The sequence below is a fragment of the Hyla sarda genome, chromosome 4, assembly GCF_029499605.1.
Source record: "Hyla sarda isolate aHylSar1 chromosome 4, aHylSar1.hap1, whole genome shotgun sequence".
NCBI classification, from domain to species: Eukaryota; Metazoa; Chordata; class Amphibia; order Anura; family Hylidae; genus Hyla; species Hyla sarda.
Genome location: NC_079192.1, coordinates 341,211,117 through 341,232,560, shown reverse-complemented (window position 1 = coordinate 341,232,560; position 21,444 = coordinate 341,211,117). Strand labels below are relative to the sequence as shown.

The window sequence follows — 21,444 nt, the reverse complement described above, 5'->3', positions numbered from 1 at the left end:
CAATATGGGCTTTTGATGAGCCTTGTCTTTTCTTAGACTTCTTTTGGAAAGTCATAATCACTGCATGCTGGGAACATCCCAAACCACAGCATCCTGGAAACCCCATAGAACCAAAGTCCCCACAGTGTGTATTATTGATGTTATAATTTACTTCTAATATTAAAATAGTTAATAAATTTGCAGTAAAAAATTATTCTGTGACCGTAATGATGACGTTTACTGTACAGTGCTGTGGAATATGTCGGTAACAGTAAATTGCATTCTACAATGTTATTATTTACAGCTCAGCATTGTGTAATTTGTATCCTCATATATGAGATTATAGATTTTTGGTAATGCATAACATAATTGTGGATATCTGGCTGCTGCCATCTACCACAGTCCGGCAACAAAACTGATACGGTTCAAAAATGAGCCGAATGGAGTCACTATCTGGGATGGGGTGCAGGTCCAATGGTGATGCAGCAGAGGCTGATTTTTAAATTCTCCTGCCTTATAGCAAAAATGTGGTGTGAATGCACCCTTCGCGGGTATTACTGCAGAGTCCTTTCTATATTTGATAACTACTCACAATTGTCTTAAAGAACTGGTTCACTTTGCTGCTTTTCTTCGCAATCTTCCTGTCTGACTCCAGGGCACCTGCATTTGGTTGGCTCATCCTGTAGGACGGATTTGGATCTTCACTTGTTGAACCATTGGCAACTGATAAAGTTAATGCTGAAAAGAAGATAAAAAGATAAAGATAAATCATTGGCATCTAGAGTAATGATTATACAGTCATGGCTGTAAATGTTGGCACCCCTGAAATTTTTCAAGAAAATGAAGTATTTCTCACAGAAAAGGATTGCAGTAACACATGTTTTGCTATACACATGTTTATTCCCTTTGTATGTATTGGAACTAAACAAAAAAGGAGGAAAAAAAAGCAAATTGGACATAATGTCACCCCCAAACTCCAAAAATGGTCTAGACAAAATGATTGGCACCCTTTCGGCATTGTGGAAAAATAAGATTGTTTCAAGCATGTGATGCTCCTTTAAACTCATCTTGGGCAAGTAACCCACCTGAAAGCAGATAAAAAGGAGAGAAGTTCACCGTGGCACACACAGACACACAATGCAAAGACTAAGCATGGTCAACAGAAAGAGGAGAAGAGAACTGTCTGAGGACTTTAGAACCAGAATTGTGGAAAAATATCAACAATCTCAAGGATACAAGTCCATCTCCAGAGATCTAGATTTGCCTTTGTCCACAGTACACAACATTATTAAGAAGTTTGCAACCCATGGCACTGTAGCTAATCTCCCTGGGTTTGAATGGAAGAGAAAAATGTATTAAAGGTGTCAACGTAGGATAGTCTGGATGGTGGATAAGCAGCCCCAATCAAGTTCCAAAGATATTTAAGCTGTTTTGCAGGCTCAGGGAGCATCAGAGTCAGCGTGAACTATCCGTCAACATTTAAATAAAATTAAACGCTATGGCAGGAGACCCAGGAGGACCCCACTGCTGACACAGAGACATAAAAAAAGCAAGACTAGATTTTGCCAAAATGAACTTGAGTAAGCCAAAATCCTTCTGGGAAAACGTCTTGTGGACAGGTGAGACCAAGATAGAGCTTTGTGGTAAAACACATCATTCTACTGTTTACCGAAAACAGAATGAGGCCTACAAAGAAAAGAACACAATACCTACAGTGAAATATGGTGGAGGTCCAATTATTTTTTGGGGTTGTTTTGCTGCCTCTGGCACTGGGTGCCTTGAATGTGTGCAAGGCATCATGAAATCTGAGGATTACCAATGGATTTTGCCCAGTGTCAGAAAGCTGGGTTTGCGTCCGAGGTCTTGGGTCTTCCAGCAGGACAATGACCCCAAAACATATGTCAAAAAGCACCCAGAAATGGATGGCAACAAAGAGCTGAAGAGTTCTGAAGTGGCCAGCAATGAGTCCAGATCTAAATCCCATTGAACACCTGTGGAGAGATCTTAAAATTGCTGTTGGGAAAAGGCACCCTTCCAATAAGAGAGACCTGGAGCAGTTTGCAATGGAAGAGTGGTCCAACATTCCGGATTTGTATGAAGCTTATTGATGGTTATAGGAAGCAACTGATTTCAGTAATTTTTTTCCAAAGGGTGTGCAACCAAATTTAAGTTAAGGATGCCAATATTTTTGCCCAGCCCATTTTTGGAGTTTGGGTTGACATTATGTCCAATTTGCTTTTTTTCCTCTCTTTTTTTGGTTTAGTTCCAATACACACAACACGGAATAAACATGTTTATAGCAAAACATGTGTTACTGCAATCCTTTTATGTGAAAGAATTTTCTTAAAAAATTTCAGAGGTGCCAACATTTACGGCCATGACTATATAGTAAGATATACAGTGGGGCAAAAAAGTATTTAGTCAGCCACCAATTGTGCAAATTCTTCCAGTTAAAAAGATGGGAGAGGCTTGTAATTTTCATCATAGGTATACCTCAACTATGAGAGACATAATGAGAAAAAAAATCCTTTAATCACATTGTCTGATTTTTGAGATTTTTAAAGAATTTATTTGCAATTTATGGTGGAAAATAATTATTTGGTCACCTACAAACAAGCAAGATTTCTGGCTCTAAAAGACCTGTAACAACTTCTTTAAGAGTATTCTCTGTCCTCCACTTGTTATCTGTATTAATGGCACAAGTTTGAACTTGTTATCAGTATAAAAGACACCTGTCCACAACCTCAAACAGTCTCACTTCAAACTCCACAATGGCCAAGGCCAAAGAGCTGTCGAAGTGCACCAGAAACAAGATTGTAGACCTGCACCAGGCTGGGAAGACTGAATCTGCAATAGGCAAGCAGCTTGGTGGGAAGAAATCAACTGTGGGAGCAATTATTACAAAATGGAAGACATACAAGAACACTGATAATCTCCCTCGATCTGGGGCTCCACGCAAGATCTCACCCCGTTGTGTCAAAATGATCACAAGAACGGTGAGCAAAAATACCAGAACCACACGGGCGAATCTAGCAAATGACCTGCAGAGAGCTGGGACCAAAGTAACAGAGGCTACCATCAGTAACACACTACGCCACTAGGGACTGAAAACATGCAGTGCCAGACATGTCCCCCTGCTTAAGCCAGTACATGTCCGTGCCCGTCTGAAGTTTGCTAGAGAGCATTTGGATGATCCAGAAGAGTATTGGGAGAATGTCATACGGTCAGATAAAACCAAAGTTTTAAAATTCAACTTGTCATGTTTGGAGGAGAAATAATGCTGCGTTTCATCCAAAGAACACCATGCCTACTGTGAAGCATAGGGGGTGGAAACATCATGCTTTGGGGTTGTTTTTCTGCTAAGGGACCAGGACGGCTGATCCGTGTAAAGGAAAGAATAAAAGGGGCCATGTATTGTGAGATTTTGAATGAAAACCTCTTCCATCAGCAAGGACATTGAGGATGAAACGTGGCTGGGTCTTTCAGCATGACAATGATCCCAAACAAACCGCCCCGGCAATGAAGGAGTGGCTTCGTAAGAAGCATTGAAGGTCCTGGAGTGGTCCTAGCCAGTCTCCAAATCTCAACCCCATAGAAAATCTTTGGAGGGAGTTGAAAGTCTGTGTTGCCCAGCGACAGCCCCAAAACATCACTGCTCTAGAGAGGAGGTGTGCATGGAGGAATGGGCCAAAATACTAGCAACAGTGTATGAAAACCTTGTGAAGACTTACAGAAAACGTTTGACCTCTGTCATTGCCAACAAAGGGTATACAACAAAGTATTGAGATTAACTTTTGATATTGACCAAATACTTATTTTCTCCCATAATTAGCAAATACTTTAAAAATCAGACAATGCAATTTTATGGATTTTTTTTCTCATTGTGTCTCTCATAGTTGAGGTTTACCTATAATGGAAATTACAGACCTCTCTAATCTTTTTAAGTGGAAGAACTTGCACAATTGGTGGCTTACTAAATACTTTTTTGCCCCACTGTATTAATGGATGTTTCCAAACAAACCCTAGAAATGGAAAGAATTATTAAAATTTTTTTAATGAATCCAGTTTAAATAAAGCTTTTAAATATATAATTTTTTTTTCTTTTTTTTTAATGTGTGTCGGTGAAAAATTTGGATGTAAAACTAAAAACCCCTTAAATTTTATTTTATTTAGTTGTATGTTTACATTATGAAAAAAAAAGTGAAATTAATACTCCGAGAAAAACTGAGACACTATTCTATTCCTAATGCAGTCCTTGAGGGGGCAGTGCATGACTCAAACATTATCTCTTGCATCCCTTGATGCTTTGTGTCAGAACAGTTTTTCAAACTAATATTTTTGTAGGCGATAAATGAGAATTACCAGGGCCACCTTGCTTACGTATTATCATGCAGTATTTATTCAGACACAAATGACCTCCTGAACATGTTTTCATAAACTGAACTGTGCCCATTACAGCAACAAGTGTTGGATGTTACCTGGTATTGTTGGCATAGAGCGACTTGCAAAGCTCATTTGCTTGAGAACAGAAGTACTTTGCTGTGCCGTTACACGATCTGAGAGGTTGGTGTCACTCATAAATTCCTGCTTCCTTGACAACTGCAAAATAAATAAATAAAAACAAACATAGCACAAATTTAGTAAATAGCAGAAGAACAATGTTAGACTCTGTTCACATATGTTTTGTGGCTTCCAATTATAACAGTCCAAAGTCAGAACATTATGCACGATCACTCATATGACGGACAATAGTGGGACTCAACAAACCTCAATAGTTTTACTAAAAAGTCCATCATTTTGACAATAGAAAGAGCACTGCAAGCAGCATTATATTTATCTAAAAAAAACAAAAAAACAATGGACTTCGAAAGCAGCTCCGAAAATTCAGAAAATTATGCTATACTACAGGAAAAATGAGCACAGTGAGGTCACAGTACAGGGCTAATGTGCACAGTGATGTCATAATACAAAAATAGTGTTTGTCATGCTACAGAATAATATGCCCTGTGAAGTCATGTTACAGGATTAATGTGCTCAATTATGTCATACCACAAGAACAATGTGCGCAGACATGTCATAGTACAAAAAATGTGTTTACAATGTTGTCATCATACAAGAAAAATGTGCACTGTGATGTCATCCTACAGGATTAATGTACTACAGAAATAATGTGCACAGTGAGGTAATCGTACAAAAGTAGTGTTTACAGATTAGAAATCTTACAGGCATAATGTGCACTGTGATGTCACAATCGAGAAATATATTACATGTGGACAGTGACGTCAGAGTACATAAATAATATGTACAGTAACATGTCACAGTACAAAAACAAAGTGCACAGTGATGTAACAGTACATAAATAATAAGCAATGATAATGTCACAGTGTGTGAATGTGCACAGTGATATCACAGTACAGGAATACTGTGATGTTTTAGGTAACTTTTCAGGATATGTTACCCTGTGTATCTCAATGAGCTTTGCAGGCTTCAGCTAAAATTTTCAGGTGTCCAAGAGCTGGTGGGCGGAGCCTAATATCAGCAAAATGTCAGCAAAAGCAGTCTAAACTGTGTATATAGCCCTGAGGTGAGATCTCTTACTTCTAATGTCTCTGTCTTTGCAGCATGTGTATGTTCACAGGCACTTCCCCTCCCATCCCAGAATTTAGCATTGGGGAGGGGGTGTAAAGAAAAAGTTTTGTAACAGATTTGTCTAATTAATCTATTACAAAGTGTCTTACATAACATTGTGCTATTGCTATATGAAAAGTCTGTTGAAACAAAGAAAAACAGAATCACTGTGTCTAAATGTCAGTGCTTCCATAGCATATGGGTGTTTGCTAGATGTTTCTAGCACATCATACCAGCTGTCTGTTACTAAGTATTATACCTACCGTATATTTCTTAAGTGGACAGAAATCAACAAATAGAAACTTTCAAATTTATTTTTGAATAATTTTTGTCTACCCATATGTAAATAATATTTGATCTGTGTATTCACCTTGTGAACTCAATAAGGGAAAACTCTATAAGCCACCAAAGATACAGAAACTAACTGCAACAGAGGAAGACAGATTGGACAAGACAAACAGAGAACATATAGCAGCCTATGTTCGCTGGATCAGCTGCCCATCTAATGGAACTTTTTTTGACAAAGCCAAGATTGAAGAAAGAAAAAGCATTAAGAAAAGACTCCATTTCTATTTTGTAGCTACTCCATAGCTTGACTCAAGACACTGCATGGAAAGTTACATGTGTAAAATTAGTTTAAACAGGCTGAAGTGTTGTTCCAATAAGTGTTGCCGCTAGATGTTAGTTAAAGTAAAAAAATTATGCAAATAAGTGGAGACACTACAGAAAAGAGTGCAAGGAATTACAGGAAAAAATCTGTAAAGGAGAAAGTACAGGAGGAGGAAGGCTAATAAAGGGGGACAGGGGTGACCTTACCTGTTGCAATCACTATTCTGACGGCCCCCTGTCCCAGCTAGTCTGTATTTTATGGTCTGTGACTTAGCACAGGGAAGTGCCTGCCCAGCCAATCATTGTCCACAGCAGTGACATGTCGTGGAACATCCTTGTGTCCCGACAGAGACCAGGGCTGACCAACAGGACCAGGTCATTGGAATGGCAGCAGCAGAGAATGGCGGCAGGTGAGTACTCCATATATTTTTTTAGCCTAGCTTAGCCACTTAGTAAATTTCAAAGAAATTTATAGATAACAAAATTGAAGAATAAAATAATATCAGCATTTTTTTTTCAAAATATAAAGACTTGATTTAAACAATAGGTAATTTTCAAGTGACACATTCCCTTCGAACCCTCCGTGACATCTGCAGTTTATATGCAGAAATTTCAATAAGTACCTCTTATGTGCGGCATGGTTATGGGACAGTCCTATAGCTGTGCCCATACACTCCAAAGTAAGTGTCATCTGGATATTACAGCTGACAAAATACCAGGGGCATGAAGCCATTCAGTGTTCACACATAGAAATATGGCCATATTTTATTCATGGATGGATTTTCCGCTATTAACGGATTAAAATATGGCTGTAAATACAATATAGCTGTATTCTATTGTGTGTGTTAACAAACCCTTATGCTGACAGGCATAAAACACCGCAGGACAGAAGTATTGCAGTTTATTATAGGAGCCATCAAGTAATCACATGGACAAGTCTTTTAGTGGGAGTAAAAAGTGGAAAACAAATATAGCTATAGTTATAGCTAAATAGAGTTAAAGGCCCCTGCAAAAAAAGTATATGTAAATGTAAAATTTAAATTGTTTTCATATTATTTTTAGTATTATTCCAAAATAAACAATAAAGGTATTGTCTGGTGAAAAATCTTACCTATCCACAGGATACGAGACAAGTATCTGATCGCTGGGGGTCTGACCGCTGAGACCCCTCATGATCTCCAGAACAGGGCCCCCTCAGAGCACGTGCTCCATTCATTTGTATGGGAGTGTCAGAGATGCATGAGTGCTGGACTCCAGCGCTCCCATACAAATGAATTAAGTGCGTGATGTCTACAGAACACGCTCTCTCTGAGCCAGGATCTCAGCGGTCAGACCCCCCACCCCAAAAAAAAAAAATCTGTAAAAACATTCCCTTTTCTGTGGATGGAGGTCAAGATATTTTTCACCATACAACCCCTTTAAGGCTGCATTCACACCACATTTTTGCAATACAGTTCCCGTATCAGGTTTTTGATGAAAACCGGATTCCTCAAAACCTGACTAAACTATCAAAATGTGTGTACAAATTTCAACCCATATACAGTTAAAAACCGTATACGGTTTGAAAAATGATGTCCGGTTGCATCAGTTTTTTAAGAAAAAAACGTATACGTTTTGAACTTTTCACTCCATTTTGAAAAAAGTTTCACTTGTTTGATTGAAATTCCAGGAAAAAAAACTGTGCGAAGTCAAAAAACTTATGGTGAAAACCGAATGGAACCGTATGCACATACGGTTCTGTACGGTTCCCATTGACTCCCATGTAAAAAAAAAAAAAAAACGTATACGGTTTAATAAAGTTTTTCACCCGGACCAAAAACCGTGGTAGACTACGGTGTTGGGTACGGGAAAAAAAAAAACTGACAAAACCGTACAGGATGCAAAACGGATGCAACCAAATGCATCATTTGGCATACGGTTTTCAATGGAGAGTCAATGCATACCGTTTTTAATGGAGAGTCAATGCATATGGTTTTCAATACTGTTCCGTACGGTTTTCACATTGAAACGTATGCGGGAACTGTATTGCAAAAATATGGTGTTAATGCAACCTAAGAACAATTCTGTTAGAACATAAGTTTCTAATGGTTTCTGCCTCCTGCTCAGGGCACGCACAAAGCACAGGAGAATGTGTACTGGTATTGCTAAAAGATTATTTCCAACAAAAGGGAAAAGTGACTCAGCACCGACATCTTTAATAAATCCAGTTCTCAAACACACAGCACAGAGAGCTGGAGGTCTGTAACCTGGCCGCATTCAATCCACAATGTAATACAATTATTAATTAACATTGTCAAAAACAAATAAGTAAAACAATCCCTAAAGACTGTAAGAACGTAAAATACAAGATGCTACTGTGTGAAAATGCATTTTAGACCAATATTATAGTGCATAATACAATACCACTTTTTCCTTGATAAAATGTTTATTACATTGGAGTGCCAAAATGTAACCATACAGCTGGGGGAAGTGCTATGATGTCATGTGCATTGCGGCATTGAATACAGTGAAGAAAAAAAACTCCCCTGATGATTTTGTACGTTGGCCCACTGACAAAGAAATGATTTGACTATAATTTTAATGATAGATTTATTTGACCTGTCCCAGACTCAGGGCGTACAGGTACGCCCTGGCGTCCTGGGACTTAAAGGGGTACTCCGGTGGAAAACTTTTTTTTTTAAATGAACTGGTGCGAGAAAGTTAAACAGATTTGTAAATTACTTTTATTTTCAGTACATTTAAGCAGCTGTTTTCTACAGAGGAAAATTTATTTATTTTTTTCTTTTTTGTGTTGTCCACAGTGCTCTCTGCTGACACCTGATGCCCGTATCAGGAACTGTCCAGAGCAGGAGAAAATCCCCATAGAAAACCTATGCTGCTCTGGACAGTTCCAGACACGGACAGAGGTGTCAGCAGAGAGCACTGTGGACATCACAAAAAAAGAAATTAAAAAAGTAAAGAATTTCCTCTGTGGCATACAGCTGCTAAAAAGTACTAAAAGAATTAAGAATTTTTAATAGAAGTAATTTACACATCTGTTTAACTTTCTGGCACCAGTTCATAAAAAAAAAAAAAAAAAGTTTTCCACCAGAGTACCCCTTTAAGGACTTACGCCCTTGACGTTTCCGTTCACCGTCAGTAACCGGGCGGTGAACGGAATGGGATGCCTGCTGAAATCATTCAGAAGGCATCCTGTGCAAACCCCTGGGGTCGCTGTAAATCAATCCAGATCGACGATTTGTGGCGATTCTGGGTCAATCGGGTGACTCGGGAAAAAAAGGGTGATAGGTGCTGTCCCAGACAGCACCTATCTCCCATTACCAGCAGAAGTGAGGTGGCACGGGTGCCATCTCATGATCACCTGATCGGTCGGTTGGGATGACTGACCAATCACTATCTGGCTGGGCGGTGATCGGGTCATGATCACTGGTGATCGGGGCCTTCCTTACCTGTCCTGAGGTCATGGGGGACCCTGCAGGCGGCGGCAGCAGCTGGAGTGGCGACAGCAGGAGCGGCGGCAGGTTACAGCAGGAGGTGAGGCCTGTTTGCCTCCTGCTGTTGCTTATGCAACACCTGGAGGCACAACTACAACTCCCAGCATGCCCTTTGGCTGTCTGTGCATGCTGGGAGTTATATTTATGCAACAGTTGGAGGCACATTTTTTTCTATGAAAAAGTGTGCCTCCAGCTGTTGCATAACCACAACTCCCATCATGCACGGACAGCCAAAGGGCATGCTGGGAGTTGTAGTAGTGTTCCTTTAGCTGTTGTATAGCTACAACTGCCAGCATGCCCTTTGGCTATCAGTGCATGCTGAGAGTTGCAGTTTTGCAACAGCTGAAGGCACACTGGTTGTGAAACACAGAATTTGTTACCTAACTTAGTGTTTCACAACCAATGTGCATCCAGCTGTTGCAATCTACAACTCCCAGCATGCACAGACAGCCAAAGGGTATGCTGGGAGCTGTAGTTTTGCAACATCTGGAGGATTGCAACCCCCCCCCCCCCCCCCCAATGTGAATTAACAGGGTACAGTCACACGGGCGGGGGTTTACAGCGAATTACCAGCTGCAGGTTTGAGATGCAGCAAATTTTTCCGTTGCAGCTAATACTCCCAGCGGGAAACTCTCTGTGAAACCCCGCCTGTGTGAATGTACTCTAAAAACACTACACTTCAATACACTCACACAAAATAAAGAGTAAAACACTACATATACATACACAGTTACACCCCCCTCCCCCCCAATAAAAATGAAAAACGTCTCGTATGGCACTGTTTCCAAAACAGAGCCTCCATCTGTTGCAAAACCGCAACTCCCAGTATTGCCGGACAGCCATTGACTGTCCAGGCATGCTGGGAGTTTTGCAACAGTTGGAGGCACCCTTTTTGGGAAAAATAGGCTATTTTTGGCATCGGAGGCAAGTGTAATATTTGCATCCGGGTCAGTCCCTATGGAAATCCCTAATTTAGGCCTCAAATGCGCATGGTGCTCTCTCACTTCGGAGCCCTGTCTTATTTCAAGGCAACAGTTTAGGGCCACATATGGGGTATTTCTGTATGAACACATTTTGTGGAGCTTTTTCTTCTTTTACCCCTTATGAAAAGGTAAAGTTGGGGTTGGGGTCATGGACTTCTGGATCACCAGATTAGACCATTGGAGAGAACTTGCCCAGTTTGCAATGATCATGCTGTACGCTAGTGACATCAGTCCGCCATCTCGTGCTGTAGGCTTGTAACATCAGTCCATCATCTCATGCTGTACGCTAGTGACAACAGTCCACCATGTCATGCTGTACGCTAGTGACAACAGTCCACCATGTCTTGCAGTACGCTAGTGACATCTGTCCGGCATTTCATGCTGTATGCTAGTGATATCAGTCTGCCATCTCATGCTGTATAATATTATCATGAGTCAGCTATCACCTGCTGTACATAGGCTACTACTAGTAACACCAATCCACCATAATCCCACTTCCAACAAGGCCTACACATACACAATCCATCCTCCTCAGAAAAGGGATAATTTTTTCGGCTTCATACAAGAACTATTTCTACTTCAGTCTTCACGATTTTAGAATGCCAATTCTGTTACTACTCCCAAAAAAGGGATAATTTTTGGTACGCCGGGATAAAGCCATGTCTCTGTGTGCATATTAACCCCTTAAGGACGCAGCTCATTTTCACCTTAAGGTAGGAGCCATTTTTTGCAATTCTGACCACTGTCACTTTAACCCCTTAAGGACCGGGTTTTTTTCCGTTTTTGCATTTTCGTTTTTTGCTCCTTGCCTTTAAAAAATCATTACTCTTTCAATTTTGCACCTAAAAATCCATATGATGGCTTATTTTTTTGCGCCACCAATTCTACTTTGTAATGACGTCAGTCATTTTGCCCAAATATCTACGATGAAACGGAAAAAAAAATCATTGTGCGACAAAATTGAAAAAAAAAAACGCCGTTTTGTAAATTTTGGGGGCTTCCGTTTCTACATAGTAAATTTTTCGGTAAAAATGACACCTTATCTTTATTCTGTAGGTCCATACAATTAAAATGATACCCTACTTATACAGGTTTGATTTTGTCGGACTTCTGGAAAAAATCATAACTACATGCAGGAAAATGAATACGTTTAAAATTGTCATCTTTTGACCCCTATAAGTTTTTTATTTTTCCGTGTATGGGGCGGTATGAGGGCTCTTTGTTGCGCCGTGATCTGAAGTTTTTAATGGTACCATTTTTGCATAGATAGGACTTATTGATCGCCTTTTATTCATTTTTAAATGATATAAAAAGTGACCAAAAATGCACTATTTTGGACTTTGGAATTTTTTTGCGCGCACGCCATTGACCGAGCGGTTTAATTAATGATATATTTTTATAATTCGGACATTTCCGCACGCGGTGATACCATATATGTTTATTTTTATTTTTATTTACACTGTGTTTTTTTTTATTGGAAAAGGGGGGTGATTCAAACTTTTAATAGGGGAGGGGTAAAATGATCTTTATTCACTTTTTTTTCCACTTTTTTTTTTTGCAGTGTTATAGCTCCCATAGGGACCTATAACACTGCACACACTGATCTTCATCATTGATCACTGGTTTCTCATAAGAAACCAGTGATCAATGATTCTGCCGCATGACTGCTCATGCCTGGATCTCAGGCACTGAGCAGTCATTCGGCGATCGGACAGCGAGGAGGCAGGTAGGGGCCCTCCCGCTGTCCTGTCAGCTGTTCGGGATGCCGCGATTAGCCGCGGCTATCCCGAACAGTCCACTGAGCTAGCCGGCAACTTTCGCTTTCGCTTTTAGCCGCCAGGACCGGCGCTGCGCGCTATTAGAGGCGGGTCCCGGCTTCACTATGACGCCGGGCCCGCCGTGATATGATGCAGGGTTACTGTGTAACCCCGCGTTATATCAGGAGAGCAGGACCAAGGACGTACGTCCTTGGTCCTTAAGGGGTTAAGCATTAATAACTCTAAGAAGCTTTCACTGATTATTCTGATTCAGAGATAGTTTTTTCGTGACATATTCTACTTTATTTTAGTGGTAAATTTTTGTCGTTACTTGCATCCTTTCTTGGAGAAAAATCCCAAAATGTCATGAAAATTTTGAAAAATTAGCATTTTTCTTACTTTGAAGCTCTCTGCTTGTAAGGAAAATGGATATTCCAAATGCTTTTTATATTGATTCACAAATACAATATGTCTACTTTATGTTGGCATCATAAAATTGACCTATTTTTACTTTTTGAAGACATTAGAGGGCTTCAACGTATAGCAGCAATTTTCTAAATTTTCATGAACATTTCAAAATCTGAAGGGACAGATGTTACAGAACTACAACTCCCAGCATGCCTGGGCAGTCTAGGCATGCTGAGAGTTGTAGTTTTGCAACATCTGGGGGGCTACCATTTGGGCACCACTGTAAATAGTGGTCTCCAAACTGTGACCCTCCAGATGTTGCAAAACTACAACTCCCAGCATGCTCAGACAGCCTTTGGTCAGGGCCTCAATGGAGCGTCAATGATAATGAGAATGGGTAACACTATGCCATGAAAGACTGAAATCCTGAGGCACCTGCATAGTCCCCCTGCTCAAGAAAGCGGTGTACAGGCCTGTATAAAGTTTGCCAATGCTCTGACTCAATAAACAAGCTCAAGGGGGCCTGGATGTTTTTCTGGAAAAATATACTATTACAGGTTATGGATACTAGATTTATGGGGATAGAACATTGATTCAGGGATTTATTCTGATTGCCGTATTGGAGTGAGAAAGGAATTTGTATTCTGTTATGGGGCAATTAGCATCAGCCTCATGGGATTTTCTCTTCTTCTGGATCAACACAGTTGAGTTATTGGTTGAATTTAAAGGGGTATTCCAGTAAAAAATAAACATTTTTTTCATATCAATTGGCTCCAGAAAGTTAAACAGATGTGTAAATTACTTCTATAAAAAAAAATCTTAATCCCTCCAGTACTTATCAGCTGCTGAAGTTAAGTTGCTCTTTTCTATCTCCTGACACCTCTGTCTCAGAAATTGTCCAGAGCATGAGAGGTATGCTATGAGGATTTGCTCCTACTCTAGACAGTTCCTGAGACAGACAGAGGTTTCGGCAGAGAGGACTGTTGTCAGACAGAAAATAAAAACTCAACTTCAGCAGCTCATAAGTACTGGAAGGATTACTATTTTTTAATAGAAGTAATTTACAAATCTGTTTAACTTTCTGGAGCCAGTTGATATGAAAAAAAAAATAGTTTTTGACTGGAATACCCCTTTAATGGACTCTTGTCTTTTGAACCATACAAACTATAGGTAAGAAAATTTTTGTTCCAATGCATCTAAAAGAAAAAAAGAAACGTTGTAAATATTCATTCTGTTGGTAACTACAGTTCCTTTGCAGACCTGTGTGCCTCCATATTTACACACAACAAACCCTCAGAAGTCAAATCCTGCAGTCATACTCCCCTCTTTTTTTTCATATTTCTTGATAACATAAATCCATTGATACATTCACAAACATGTTTAAACATACTGTAGTATGTGCATTTAAAGGGGTACTCCGGTGAAAACCTTTTTTCTTTTAAATCAACTGGTGGCAGAAAGTTAAACATATTTGTAAATTACTTCTATTAAAAAATCTTAATCCTTCCTGTACTTATTAGCTTCTGAATACTACAGAGGAAATTCTTTTCTTTTTGGAATGCTCTCTGATGACATCACGAGCACAGTTCTCTCTGCTGACGTTATTATAATAATAATAACGCTTTATTTATTGTTGTCCTTAGTGGGATTTGAACTCAAGTCCCCAGCACTGCAAGACAGCAGTGCTAACCACTGAGCCACCATGCTGCCCTTAGCATACATCTGCTATGCATGGTTGCTAAAATGGACAGAGATGTCAGCAGAGAGCACTGTGCTTGTAATGTCATCAGTGTTCCAAAAAGAAAGGAATTTCCTCTGTAGCATTCAGCAGCTAATAAGTACTGGAAGGATTAAGATTTTTTAATAGAAGTAATTTACAAATATGTTTAACTTTCTGCCACCAGTTGATTTAAAAGAAAAAAGGTTTTCACCGGAGTACCCCTTTAAAAAAGATTTTAAGGTTTTACAAGATAGATGTTCAGTAACTCACTCTCTTTGACTCTGACAGAGATGCTTCAGAAGATGTTTTTTCATCAGCAAATACCACACTGCTCCTTTTATTTTTCTTGCGAGATCTCCGCAGTTTTACATCAGGTTCACTGGACACTGGAGAAGGCTCTCCTTCATTTTCAGGAGGTTTTGATTTGGACATAGAGGTTTCAAGATCAAATTTACTGAAAAGGCAAAAAATTTCAATAAACATTACAGTACAATAACTTACTGTCAGTTATTATTATTGTGTCAAATGCTGTTGTATTCATTTTAGAATAATGTGGATTTCCCCCAATAAAAAAAAAGTATTCTGTGTTACCTGTAGTCATGCTTCGCATTATAAGTGTTCCATTTGTTTTAATGTTTTTCATGACTACAAAAAAAAACTGCATTAAAAACTGCACCAACATTTATGTGATCCCAATTGAGACTTGGAAAAACTAGACCATACAAAAACTGCTTGGCAATGGACATGGTAGACATAGTTTTCCTTCGATAATATCAGAAAAATGGTGGTGTACGGGAGAAAAATACCAGAAAAAAAAAAAACACCACATCTGGAACAAAAAACAACAGCAACATGAAAAATATTAACAATAAATACACAATGGCCCAAGTGTATCAACAAATGTGCACCATTTTGGCAGAAATCTAAAGTAAAAGAGGCTATTTTATTAGCACAGAAAAGAGTAACGTTTTGCAGGACCTTTTATGCAGCTGAAGACGGGCCATGGTTTTACACTTTTTTTTATGAAGAGCTTTTTAGAATATCCATAAAGACACATCTGACCCAATACACTAGCTTAAAGGGGCACTCCGCTGCCCTGCTTCGGAAGCTCCGCTCCCCAGCGTACGGAAGTTTATTGTTCAGAACGCTGCGTGCGGGCTTCCGTGTTCAGGGACGCCCCTCGGGACGTTACACCGCCCCCTCGTGATGTCACACCCGCCCCCTCAACGAAAGTCTATGGGAAGGGGGCGCGACGGCCGTCGCGCCCCCTTCCCATAGACTTTCGTTGAGAGGGCGGGCGTGACGTCACGAGGGGGCGGGCGTGACGTCACGTGGGGCGTCCCTGAACACGGAAGCTCGCACGCAGCGTTCTGAATAATAAACTTCCGTACGCTGGGGAGCGGAGCTTCTGAAGCAGGGCAGCGGAGTGCCCCTTTAACACACCCTGCTGATCAGCTGTTCAGTACCTGCACTACACATTGAATGTGGCTGGAAGCATTTAGCCCTGTTAACTACATAGTGGTTGGGCCTGGTTACTGCAGTTCAGCTCCTGGGTACTCCGGTGGAAAACTTTATATATCTCAACTGGTTGCAGAAAGTTAAACAGATTTGTTACTTCTATTAAAAAATTCTTAATCCTTCCAGTATTTATTAGCGGCTGTATACTACAGAGGAAATTCTTTTCCTTTGGGATTTCTTTTCTGTCACGACCCCAGTGCTCTCTGCTGACGCCTCTGATGTCCATTTTGGGAACTGTCCAGAGCAGGAGAGGTTTGCTATGGGGATTTTCTGCTGCTCTGGACAGTTCCTGACATGGACAGAGGTGTCAGCAGAGAGTACTGTGGTCGTGAAAAGAAATCCAAAAAGAAAAATGTTCCTCTGTAGTATACAGCTGCTAATAAGTACTGGAAGGATTAAGAATTTTTAATAGAAGTAAACTTTCTGGCATCAGTTGATTTAAAAAAAATAATTTAAAAAAAGTTTTCCACCAGAGTACCCTTTTAATGAGAGATGAGCTGCTGTAATGCGGTACAACCACTACACAATGAATGGAACTAACTTCTTCTGGCCCCGTTCACTGTATAGTGTGGTGGCTTTATTGCCATTTTTAGACCCCTGTAACTTATTTAATTTTCTGTCCATGAAACTGTGTTGGGGCTACATTTTTGGATATCACGCCCCCTCCATTAGATTTGCATTCAGGGGGTGTGGTCATGATGTCACGGGCAGGGCGTGGCTGTGACGTCACAAGCCTCTGCCCCGCGTTGCTAGTCATCCGGCAAGGAGCGAAGTTCACTCTGTGCACTGGATGTCTGGGGTGCCGCAGATCGCAGGAGTCCCCTAGACATCTGAGGGGTCGCACAGTAGGTTGGTAATGCCCTCAGTAGGTACATAGTAAATAATTCTACAAAAAGCTCCCAGGTAGGTAATGCCCCCAGTAGATAAGTAGTAGGTAATGCTCATGTAGGTGGGTTGTAGGCGATGTCCCAATAGGTAGTGCCCCCAGGTAAGTAATGCCCCCAGTAGATAGTGCCTCAAGTAGATTGTTCCTCCAGGTGGGTAATGCCCCAGTAGGTAGTGGCTACACCTGGCATCTGCTGTGCTAAGTTTATAGGGCCTGCAGCCCGTCCTGTCATTTAAATAAGATGGGGCACCAGGGGAAAGGGGGGTAAACTTGGAGTTAGGGGCTGGCATCTTAATAGGCTGGCAGCGGCATGCTCACCCTCAGGCTTAGGCCCTTGGGTAGTGCACAGGTGCCTGATTTGTCAGTCTGCCCCTGGATATAACATACATTATATATAAGATAGATAGATAGATAGATAGATAAATAGATATGAGATAGATAGATAGATATGAAATAGATAGATATGAGAGAGAGAGATAGATATAAGATAGATAGATAGATATGAGATAGATATGAGATGCATAGATGGATATGAGATAGATAGATAGATAGATAGATATGAGATAGATAGATATGAAATAGATAGATATGAGAGAGAGATAGATATAAGATAGATAGATAGATAGATAGATAGATATGAGATAGATAGATATGAGATGGATAGATATGAGATGGATAGATGGATATGAGATAGATAGCTAGATAGATATGAGATAAATAAATATGAGATAGATAGATATGAGATAGATCGATATGAGATAGAGAGATATTAGATAGATAGATAGATATGACATAGATAGATAGATATGACATAGATAGATATGAGATAGAGAGATATTAGATAGATAGATATGAGATAGATAGATATGAGATAGTTAGAAAGATAGATATGAGATAGATAGATGGTTAGAAAGATAGATATGAGATATATAGATATGAGAGAGAGATAGATATAAGATAGATACCGTAGATAGATATGAGATAGATATGAGATAGATATGAGAGAGAGAGATATATCAGATAGATAGATATGAGATAGATAGATATGAGATGGATAGATATGAGATGGATAGATAGATATGAGATAGATAGATATGAGATAGATATGAGATAGATATGAGATAGAGAAGATATGAGACAGATAGATAGATATGATATAGATAGATATGAGATAGAGAAGATATGAGACAGATAGATAGATATGAGATAGATATGATATAGATATGAGATAGATAGATAGAATGATAGATATGAGATAGAGAGATATTAGATAGATAGATAGATATGAGATAGATAGATAGATATGAGATAGAGAGATATGAGATAGATAGATATGAGATAGAGAGATATGAGATAGATAGATAGATATGAGATAGATAGATAGATAGGTAGACAGATAGATATAAGATAGATAGATAGATCAGTGTTTCCCAAGCAGGGTAACAACAGCTGTTGCAAAACTACAACAGCAGCCCACACAGCCAAAGATAGCAATAGGTAGGAGTTGTAGTTTTGCAACAGCAAGGGACACCCTGCTAGGAAAACACTGAAATTGGCCATTAACCTCTCACTGACCCCCAACCTCTAACCTGCCCCGACCCCACCCCAGAAAGTCTTCAGCTTCCCAGCTGCGCGGGCGGGTGTCAGGTTATGTAAAGCAAACGCCTGCTGCACCAATAGGACTGCACGGCAGGTGAGCATGTGGGGGGAGGGCCCTGAGCATCCCTCTCTGCGCTTTTCCCGATGCGGCTGCAGCCCCTGCGCTGAATTTAAAGTGCCTGCTATGTTAATAAAAACAATGCTGGCAGTGGCAGGCCCTTCCTCAGGCATAGTCAGTCTGCCCCCGGAAGCATGGACTGCTGTTATAACAGCGGTCTCCTAATTCTTTGCTGAGGCTGCTGCAGGGGGTACAGCAGGAGCTCGGGACCCTTACTGGGGTACTGGCTGTACCCCCTAAGGGCGGCCCTGCTCACAGCCAACATCTGTGGGCTGCATTTTTGAACAAAAAAATGTAAAAGAAAAAGGCGTGCAACAACCACACCATTATTTTCTTAGTTGGACACAAAGATTTCTCAGCTTGATAAATGACAGTCACTTGCTAGTTCTGTTTTCCTGATCCATCAAGCATTACACTTCATACAACCCTTTTTTGTTTCTTGGTCACACCACAGCAAACATATTTGGCCAAAATGCTGGGGTCTGTCCTGTATGGCTGTGCCCTTCGCCTAGAACACCTAACTGTACTAGTTAAAAGTCATCAATTGTATTGACATATAACACAAGAAATACTGAATGCTGAATTATTTATCGATAATAGATGGTTGAGGTTGTTCTTTTAACACATACTTGGCTCAATTAATGTTAATGTAACATTTCATTGGTAAACTCTAATTATTCCTGGCTGTGTTCTTCAGAAGTCATTCTTCCCCCACCGGCAGCTAGCTCGCTCCTGATGAGCATTCTTTGTTGCTATTTTGCACTAAAATTCCTAAACACTGCAATTCTCACAGCATTATTTGTGCTGAAAGACATAATGAATGCACTTTGGAAAAATAAGATATTAGCGGGGAATGCTAAGGCAAACATAAATTATGGCATTTTACACTCTTGTGTGGAAGAACTCCCCTACCAGCCATTCTTTAAATGAACAAAAATGAAGCTGCTAGGAACAACGTATAATTAACCATGCGAGCTCAGATCTGAGGGAAGACGCTGACATTCACAATGAAGAGGATTGTGGAACAGAAAATTATTTCCCTAAGTGATACAAATGACTCGCAAGTAAAAATGATGTCTGCCTGCTCTTCAAAATATTTCTCTTCCTCAGATACATCATTTACATCATATAAGATTTGTCAATAGATGGAGGATTGAGGATGTCATGATTCACATCACCCTAACCCAACAGTCATATAGGTAGCAGGGAAACGGAGTCAAGGAAGGGAGTGATATTTGGCACTTCACAGCTTGGCCCCCTGGGCACCAGAGCTGGGGAAAATCATCACTTGTGGCAAATCCATAACCAATAACAAAGGTATGTTGGAGGTTGTTGACTTGTCACCCTACTGGCCATGTCTGCAGCTTGTATCATAGGTATGAGATGACAGATTTTCATGTGAGCTCACATTTCTGTGTGCTTAATATACAGATTTCTGCCAAAATTCATAGGCCCCTTAAGTACTTATCAATATTTTTATAGTATATAATGTAACCAAAAAAGCACAGTTTTGGACTTTGGTATTTTTTATGTGTACGCCATCGACCGAGCGGTTTAGCTAACCTTATATTTTAATAGTTCGGACAATTACACATGTGGTGATACCACATATGATTATTTTTATTCTTTATTACATTATTTTATTTAAAAAAAATGGGAAAAGGGGGGCGATTTTAACTTTTAATAGGGAAGGGGTTAATGAACTTTTATTAACTTTTTTTTTTTTTTAGCCCATAGGGGGCTAAAACATGCAATCTTCTGATTGCATACACTAATCAATGCTATGCCAGGGCATAGCATTGATCAGTGTTATCGGCACTCTGCTGTCCTAGCCTGCTGAGCAGGCATGGAGCAGTAGATCGCCGATTGGACAATGGAGAGGCATGTGAGGACCCTTTTGTCGTCCAGTAAGCTGTTCAAGACTGCTGAGCTGCCGGGACAGTTTTAGTTTCGTTTTAGATGCCACAATCAACTTTGATCGCAGCATTTTAGGGATTAAGGCATCGGCCCGATTGGCGATGCCCAGGATTAGCCGTGGGCCCTGGCTGCCGGTAGCAACCGGGACCAATGAGGTTTAACCCGTTCTCCACTGGTGAGAACGGGACCAAAGCGTACAGGTACGGCCTGCTTCCTTAAGGACTTGGGATTCAGAACGTACCTGTACGCCCTGCACCTTAACAGGTTAAAGGGATTTTGTTGCAGAATTTTGCTACATTTAAAGACATGTTTAATGTTTTTGCAGAATTCAAAAAGCAGTATTTCCACAGCGGAAATTCTGCTGTGTGAATGAAACAGCGGAATCGCAATTTAACACAATGGGGAGATTTATCATTGCATTTCAACCCTTTTTTTTTTTTTTGCTTACTCCGGGGAGCATAAAATGTTGCACTTTTTTTTGCGACTTTTGTGGGTATGCATAAAGTAGCAAACAGCCTTACCTAAGAAACTTTCAGTTTTCACTTTACAGTGGTTTCAAATTTATGTCGCACATAGGTATTAAAAAAGTCGTGAACCTCCCCAAATAGTCAAAGCCAGGTCAGCCTGGCTTACAAAACTGCCTTTGGAGTACACCTTTAAAAAGTCTCACAAAAAGTCCAAAAGTCACAGAGGAGAGGGAAGAGGAAATGTGTATGATAAATTTGTCGCACATAAGCAAAACCAAAACAAAAAATAAATGACATTAAAACACACTTTACAAAGACAACAATGATAAATACCCCCCAATGTGTAGTAAATGTTGCTGAA

At 40.1% G+C, this 21,444-nt stretch overlaps 1 protein-coding gene across 5 annotated transcripts in view; it reads right to left on the bottom strand.

Moving 5' to 3' along the window:
• DOCK2 (dedicator of cytokinesis 2) overlaps positions 1 to 21,444 on the bottom strand; it is an 850,676-nt gene that overhangs the window by 13,055 nt on the left and 816,177 nt on the right. For all 5 annotated transcript variants that reach the window (XM_056516504.1, XM_056516506.1, XM_056516505.1 and 2 more), the window contains 3 exons: positions 14,849 to 15,032; positions 4,458 to 4,578; positions 572 to 717 (listed from right to left, as the gene is read on the bottom strand). In XM_056516504.1, coding sequence (XP_056372479.1) covers positions 572 to 717; positions 4,458 to 4,578; positions 14,849 to 15,032 — 451 coding nt within the window. The remainder of the gene's footprint in view (positions 1 to 571; positions 718 to 4,457; positions 4,579 to 14,848; positions 15,033 to 21,444) is intronic.